The 8,851-nt window shown below is 48.5% G+C and overlaps 1 protein-coding gene across 1 annotated transcript; it reads left to right on the forward strand.

Moving 5' to 3' along the window:
• Positions 1-358: 358 nt before the first annotated feature.
• Positions 359-1,260, forward strand: PtA15_17A327 (uncharacterized protein; the record flags this gene model as incomplete). Its single annotated transcript, XM_053164432.1, has 4 exons — positions 359-445; positions 512-868; positions 944-1,033; positions 1,102-1,260. 4 exons carry the CDS (start codon positions 359-361, stop codon positions 1,258-1,260), a joined length of 693 nt encoding a protein of 230 aa, XP_053028400.1.
• Positions 1,261-8,851: the final 7,591 nt, after the last annotated feature.

Raw genomic sequence — 8,851 nt, forward strand, 5'->3', positions numbered from 1 at the left:
CCGGTAAACCTTTTGCCGGCACCCCGATTCTTCGCAGCTACACACCCTCATTGACTAGGATGCAAACAGTCAGCATTCTTACCACGCGCATTTCAGCTAAGGGGAGATGTGGGTATACTTACGAGCGGTGGTGTCGTTTTTGTTCTGTGGTTGACTTGGCCAATGGCGTTCAAAGTTTTCCGGAGATATACTGCGAATATTCTGGGCAGTCAGGCTGCACAAGCACTTTGTGCGAATTTGAGTGTGGGTTAGTCAGCATACATTGGCCCCAAATTACCCCGGCCCAGCCGGGCCCTCGACAAATACCTCACACACGTACACTGCCAAAACCCGACCAGCAAACCATCCAATCAACATCATGGACTTCGATTCTGGCCATCCGTCTTCTGATACCAAATGGATCTTAGAGATACTACCACCAATGGCCTTGGCGGAAGATCATGTTGTAAGTGGTTGGGGAACAGTTCTCTAGAAATCAGACTAATGCTTGGTGACTTGTGCCTTACGGCAGAATTCCTCGCCTCGTCAACCAACTCTTCCAGGAGACCATCTGCGCAGTTCAGCCACCGTAGTTTACAACAGAACTGTACTTTTGGAAAACCGCCAGTCTGGTACTGATGGGCCTCCTTCTACGTTCTGCCGCCGTACAATCTTTTGGAACGAGCGCTTGTGCGTTGATCTGGTTAAGTTCTTTGCCGATTGGTTTTTGAGACACCAGGAGCTCGTCAAGAAATCCTCCGCATTCCTTGTGAAGGCCACCTACTCCGCCAACTTTGCAGACGTCTTGCAAGCATACCCACAACTCAATGGGTTTGTTCAAATCGTGGAGATGAAGGGTCAATACACTCATCTTTGTCAGATGTGGAAGGTAAGTGGCTGCTTTCCATGGATCATTCACGTAATCAACAGACCCAAGCCTCTAATCAGCCACATACTTTGCCAGACCATTACAGAGCAAATGGAGGTCTCTGCGGGGGATCCCATTCCCGCTGAATTTGCAGATTGCGTCTCGAGAGCTGGAATGAGCCCTCTAGTGAGTAGTCAACCACACGACCAATGTGCCATGTTCCCCTCCGCCTCTAATGCCATCATTCTGTCCAGGTTTATGTCTTGCTCAAGGATGCCATTGGCAAAAATCGACACATTGAAACTGCTTGCATAATCGCGGAGGCCCCTGCAGACGAAATCTCAAAATCTACAGCCGCATGCGCATCATTCTTGATCAAAGGACTTCAGGCCAAATTATCAGCCTCCCAGTAGTATTCAGAGGTTCATTTCTTTATCTCACCGTTTCAGATCTACCCAGCGTAACTTAGGACCATCACCAGATGCGCAAGTTTTAAGGTGGCTCCGACCAGTTGCTTGTTTCCTACACTTTTCCCATGTACTTTTCCCCTTTGTATCAATGTGGAATGAATCTGGAAGTTTTTTCTCACTTGGACGATCGTCCAACTGATGTGTTTCACACGTCCCAGTCAAACGCTCCTCTTCGGGTCTTACTTCAGAAAGAACCATTGTGATGTACATCCCAGTATCTCCGGCAAACAATAATCTGTTGGTTTGTCTTCCCAGCCATCTGATGTTACCTATCCTCACGTCACCTACCATCACTCGACACATCCTGTTGAGTCGAGTTACCTTGTCAACTTGGACAATCGTCCAAGTCCATCAGAGACGTAGGCAGAGCCAAGACGCTCCCACTACCAATGTTGCTGCTACAAAACACACAAAATGTAGTTCTGTAAGGCGTAGGGATTAAAATTGCCCCCTATAGCTGCTGGAAGACTTGGACGATTGTCCAAGTGACAATAATGTCTTGATTTCCGCAAACATGCCAGCCTCCCACATCCAATTGGGCATGGTGCATTTTGGAGGTGCCTACAGAATCAATGGGGATCTTCACACATCAATGGAAAACCACTTTCCAAACTACCCATTGTCTGGTCAGGCCACCGCCGCCAGCCGGCACACATTGCCCACCGCAACAGTATTTGTCCTCTGCTGCCCCCGCCGAGTTCCCCATTACAGTAAATATTACTCCGACTTGTCACACCCTCCAATATGGCCAACCCGACTGGCCTCCAGAATGGCTCGATGCCAACGACTGTCTCTAACCTCCGTTCAAAACTCCGCACAAGCGGCATTCCAACTGGCAATTCTGCATTCGCTTGGTCCATCCACGACTTCACCAGGGTTGTCCTTGGGGTCGAAGCTGCCAAGAGTGACCTTCCTCCTGCGCCACCACAATCACAACTTTTGACTTTCAAGACTCCATCAAACGAGGCATCCGCTAGTAGTGTTATCCTTGCCCGCTTCCGTTCATACCTCTCAGAACACAATGTTGCAGACCTCGAAGTTGGAGGGAGAATCAAGTGTATCCCTATAGTTTGTCACCAATTTTTTGTGCAAGATATGGCCCACTTCAATGTTCAACATGTTAGCTTTGCATGGGATCAATCGCCAGATTCGCCTTTTAACGCGTGGTTCGCCAGTATGATATTGAAGCATTGGACTTTTGCAAAGAATACCGGCCTCTTGTACAAATACGCCATCTCACCCAACGACGACACAGCTGCTCACAGTCAAAAGGTTCTGTTCTGTTGGATTCACGGGCGTCAAGCTGATCTTCGACAATTGACTCAAAACGTCAACTGGCGTCAACTCAAGGCCGCCCGTGAAAAACGTAGCAAAAGGAAGAAGCAGGACTGTCTCAAATCTAGGTTTCTCACAACAGCCGCAATCTTTCTGACTGCTAATCTCTTTTGTTGTCACTCGCGCATCTTTGCAGTTAAGTGATCATCGCGTGGACACTTGTGTGGCATTGGCTCTCCCAGCAACTTTAACCCGGATCTTCATGGACCCCGCTTGCACATCTGACATGGAAGAAGATGAAGCAGGGAACCTCCATCGCATGCACGTGCCGTGGCGCTCTCAAGAAATGACTCAATTTGCTCACAAGTTGGACGAGGCCACGGTGGATCGTTTGCGCAAGGAAAAAGGCGTTCAATACGTACAAAGGGCCAAATTACTTGAACTGCGTTGTGAAGACCCAGAGGCTTCACATGAAGATCACGGACAGATTACATCAGCAACCTGGGAGTACTTAACTCGACCCTCCCCGCGTCCCACCTAACTCAGCAGAGAGAAGCTGATCTTCTCTCCTGGGTTAGGTGAGCACCTCCTTCTATTCCTCATTATCAGACTGTATGTAGTTAGGAGAGAGAAGCTGATCTTCTCTCCTGGGTTATAAATACAAAACATAAGTGGTTCCTAGAATTCTGAGCCACCTTGGCCTCGTGCCAACTTCCGTGTCTGCCCAGTGAAGAGTCCTTTTGGAGGACTCTTACACTTTTTTTTTCTCGAAACCACTTCAAGCTTGGTCCCTTCGTTATGGACCACTCGAACTATTCGCCTTGCTTAGCCCCAACGCTTGTTTCTGTCGCGGCTACATCGTCTATCTCGTCTTCGAAGAGCACTTCGGCTCAACCTCGTCCATCACCAAGTAGTCCTTCCGATTCATTTGATCCTTCACTAACACCCATCAAACGGGCCCGCATTGTCATCCAGTTCAAAATCGCCAACATCTTTGTGAAAGCTCTCATTGATACGGGCTCAGAAATCGACATCATCTCTGATAAAGCTGTTGATAATGCTGCCCTTGAACGCCGCGATCTCGCACGACCTACAAGGGTAAAACTGGCGCTCGGAGACGGTACCAATGTGCCTGTACCCATCCGACAATACGTAGTGACGTCGTTGTGGACACTCAGACCTTTGAAAGCCTTTGAGGACGTAGCTCTGAGAATCAGGCCTATCCTAGGCGACTACGACATCATCCTCAGGACCCCCTTCCTAGCTCATTTTGGACTATCAGTTTCCATTGAAGACCAATCACTCGACTGTAAGCAATCAAAATTATCCATTCCAGCATATCGACTGCTTCACTTGGACGACGACGTGTCCGCGGCTATCCAGACAGACCGTTCGGTCGACAACTATCCCTGCGAGACATCTGAAAAACAAATTCTACAGGAATTTGCCGATCTTTTTCCAGAGGACATACCAGCGGTCACAGACGACATGGAAACTCCTAAGTCACCAGCTTCCTGCTCCTTCCCGGCCAAGATGCAATCCGCGGCATCTGGGACTCGACATAAGATTGTCCTAACCTCAACGGACGCGGTCATCAATGAACGTCAATTCCCTTATCCCCAGAAACACCTGAGTGCTTGGCAAACGCTTTTGCAACAACATCTCGATGCCGGCCGCATTCGCCGGTCAACAAGTCAATACGCTTCGCCAAGCATGATCATTCCGAAGAAAGATCCAACAGCCTTGCCTCGTTGGGTGTGCGATTACCGCAAACTGAACAGTCTGACGGTTCGAGACCGATCCCCCTTGCCCAATGTTGATGAGCTAGTACGGATAGTAGCTTCGGGTAAGGTGTTCTCTGTCTTGGATCAGACAAATGCCTTCTTCCAAACGCGCATGCGGGAAGCTGACATACCGTTAACGGCAGTAAAAACTCCTTGGGGCTTAATGGAATGGGTGGTCATGCCCATGGGACTCACGAATGCTCCAGCGACTCACCAGGCTCGACTTGAGGAATCCTTAGGCGATGTCCTAAACAGGTTCTGCGTAGTATACCTGGACGACATCATCATCTTCTCGGATTCCTTCGCCGAACATGAGAAGCACGTCCGTACAGTTTTGAGTAGACTCCGCGGCGCAGCCCTGTACTGCAGCCCAAAGAAGACAAAGCTGTTTCGACCGCGCATCAAATTCCTGGGCCATTGGATTTCGGCCAAGGGCATTGAACCTGATGACGAGAAGATTGCCGACATTCTGTCTTGGCCCTCCCCCCAATCCCCAAAGGCGGTTAAGAAATTCCTCGGAACTGTACAGTGGATGAAAAAGTTCATTTGGGGCTTACAACGCTATGTCGGCACGATTACCCCACTGACAAGCACAAAACTTGATCCGAAGAAATTCAAATGGGGCAAGAAAGAAGAAAACACCTTTCAAAACATCAAGCAAATAATGACATCCTTGCCCTGCCTCAAGAATATTGATTACGATTCGGATGATCCCATATGGCTCTTCACCGACGCCAGTGGTGCAGGGCTCGGAGCGGCTCTATTTCAGGGCGCGGAGTGGAAAACAGCGTCTCCAATAGCTTACGAATCCCACCTCATGACCCCCGCCGAGCGCAATTACCCAGTACATGAACAAGAACTGCTGGCTGTGGTACACGCGCTACAGAAGTGGCGGATGCTGCTCCTCGGCATGAAAGTGAATGTGATGACGGACCATCACTCTCTCGTCCATCTACCCACTCAACGCACTTTAAGCAAGCGTCAAGCTCGATGGACGGAATTGCTCGCCGACTTCGACCTTAGTTTTAACTATATTCGCGGGGAAGATAACACCGTCGCGGACGCTCTATCGCGCAAGGACCTTGGAGATGATGAACCAACCCAAAACCTTCAGATCGCATGTATAGCGGCGTTGACTGAGTTCAGCTCCGTGCTTTCTTCCTCGCTCAAACGGGTAATCCTGGATGGCTACCCCCACAACCAATTTTGTGTGGCCCTAAAGAACGCACTTCCGCTACAGGACGACTGCCGAGAAGAAGATGGCCTCCTTTTTATTGACGACCGCCTGGTGATCCCGGCGAACTTCGCATTGCGCAGAAAGTTGGTCGATGAAGCTCATCAACGGCTAGGTCACCTTGGTTACCTCAAGACAAAAAAAGAATTGCGACGTGATTTTTTCTGGCCTCGCATGTCCGCTAACATCAAGAAGCTTCTTGAACATTGTGAAACTTGCCAACGTACAAAAGCCCCCACAACTTCACCAGCAGGGAAGATGCTTACCCCGTCCTTCCCACGTAAACCACTGACCGACTTGGCCATAGATTTCGTCGGACCACTTCGACAGGCGACACACTACGACATGATTTTGACAATCACGTGCCGCCTGTCAGGTTTTATCCAAATTATCCCAGTACTACAATTGGACTCGGCGGAAAAGACAGCGACGCGGTTCTTCAACGGGTGGATTGCCAAGTTTGGCCCACCTGCCTCTATCATCAGCAACAGAGACAAAACTTGGACCTCTCAATTCTGGAGAGCGCTGATGAATTGACTGAACATTGATTTCCACATGACCACGGCTTTCCATCCCCAGGCGGATGGACGATCAGAGCGCTCCAACAAAACAGTTGGACAAATCCTTTGCACTTTCACCTCAAAGCGTCAAAGCCGATGGCTAGAATCTCTACCGGCAGTTGAATTTGCTATCAATTCGGCGATCAATGTGGCAACCGGGATTAGCCCATTTGAACTCCTCTTTGGCCGCAAACCATCACTTTTCACAGCCCATCCCCAGATCAATCCAGAAGAAGCAATACCGGCACTGGACAAGTGGATCAAGTCCAGAGAGGGGGCCTGGGCCGAAGCGCGGGACACTCTCATTGCGAGCCGCGTCCGACAAGCGACCCAACACAACAAACATCGATCAGTGGCACCAACTCTTGCGGTAGGCGACCCAGTTTTCCTTAATTCGGCAGATTGGCGGGGGAAACATCAGGCTGGCGTGGACAAGCTCAAGGAGCGTTTTGAGGGTCCGTACGACATTATCAAGGTCTTCAATGATGGGGTCAATGTAGCCCTTTCTTTGCCGGAAAACGACAAACGACACCCCGTCTTTCACATCTCAAAACTCAAAAAATTCTGGCGATGTGGTGATCCAGATCTGTTGCGCGCAACAAAACTGCCAAAAACTCAACTCACAGCCTACAATACTAGCATATGATAGAATATTATTAGAGAAATAGATTCTAAATACAAACTTAACCCTAGTCACTCACTTCAACTACCCAGCTAGCTCTTTTAGTTTAGAAGTTAGTTACAATTATAGGTTTAGTACAGGCCATACCCAGGTGGAAATTCATATAAATCATAAAAGGCATGCATATATAGAAGAGTATAGTTAGATTTACTAGTTAGGCAGGCCTCCACTATTAGCTACAGATCACCTCACGCAACCTGCGCGTTGGAAACTGCATTGACTAGGCCTCCACTCAACAACTCAACAGATTTGCACGGACCTTACATTGATGCATGCGGTCAGAAAGCCTCCACTTTGGCAGTGCAACCAACCTAGGTGGACTTTGCCTTAAAAAGTACAAATCACACATGGTCATGCGGAACATCAGTTTAAGTTATGCACCCCTGGCAGAAGGCAGTGCAATCCACAGGGTCACCACCAGCAGAAATGCCTCAATTGCAGCCCTCACCAGCAAAAATAACTCAGAAAAGAATATATAAGGAGGCCCTCCTCCCACCATTTTTCCATCATCACCCAGGCACCCCAGCTCAGTGGTCACCAGTCATCATTTTTGCCATCATCACGGAAGACACAGTCATCATACATTAACATAGAAATCCCATACCACACTCCATCATCATTTCCCTCTGCTGAAACCATTAAAAACCCAACAAAACATATTCTCACTTGATTATATTCTTTGCCCATCTTGCCATATAGAGGTTGTATACGCACCTTGTACTTGTTAAAACTGATCTAGGTCTGATAGAGACTACTACATACAAGTTTTCTCCATCATAAAGTCACGCCACAACAATAAATAAATTTGTTGTCAGAATTCTGTGTAGTATAATAGAGGGGCAGGTCTTTCAAACCACCCGTAACAGTAGTATTACTTAGCTGGAATATCATATTGTTATTTCCCCCTCAAAGGACTGCCAACCCATCCCAAAGGAGTTCTCACAGTGACCGGAGGACGCAATTCAGGAAGAGTCCGACATTCCGGCCGGATGACCGCCCTTCCGCCGCATTATAGGGGGGGAGACTGTGAAGACCCAGAGGCTTCACATGAAGATCACGGACAGATTACATCAGCAACCTGGGAGTACTTAACTCGACCCTCCCCGCGTCCCACCTAACTCAGCAGAGAGAAGCTGATCTTCTCTCCTGGGTTAGGTGAGCACCTCCTTCTATTCCTCATTATCAGACTGTATGTAGTTAGGAGAGAGAAGCTGATCTTCTCTCCTGGGTTAGAAATACAAAACATAAGTGGTTCCTAGAATTCTGAGCCACCTTGGCCTCGTGCCAACTTCCGTGTCTGCCCAGTGAAGAGTCCTTTTGGAGGACTCTTACATGCGTCGACGCGATCCTATCCACATACCCGAAGTCTTCCCAGTACCTATTGGTCTCCCGCAAAATTGCTACGCTCCCATCTTCCTCCAATCCCGAGGCCAGGTTTCCCACGAAGTCTTGCACACAGACAATCAACCTTGTGAATTTCCTGCTATCTGATGCTGTTTCTGTTGTTGTAGATGAATGGATTCCATCATGATCCTGACCGCCTTCTTTGTGCTCTCACCTGCTTGATCCAACGCTAAGCTGTTTGTCCGCTCTCATCAGTTTGAGATGTGTTTGCCCATATGTAAAAAGAAATGTCTTACTGTGCTAGCTCCTTTTTCCTTTTCTGTATCTACAAATGTTGACAAGTACATATTCATTCAATCATTTTGAACCTAAGATGTGAAGAGTCATGTATATAGCGCACCTCGATCATATTTGCTTCAATGCTTCCCTTTATGAAGTAACGAACAATCTGTGTAGTGCGGTGTTGGCCTAGCCGATAGGCGCGATCTGTTGCCTGGTCTTCCACACTTGGATTCCAGCAGGGGTCCTGCAGCCGTGTAGGCGTCAATATAAGTGTGCCAATGGCCTTTGCTTTGTATCCTGGACTCACCATCAAGTAAACCTTCTGCGTACACGTCAGGTCAATCCCCACTCCACCTGCCCCGATGGTGGCCAA

The sequence above is a fragment of the Puccinia triticina genome, chromosome 17A (assembly GCF_026914185.1).
Source record: "Puccinia triticina chromosome 17A, complete sequence".
Taxonomy (NCBI): domain Eukaryota; kingdom Fungi; phylum Basidiomycota; class Pucciniomycetes; order Pucciniales; family Pucciniaceae; genus Puccinia; species Puccinia triticina.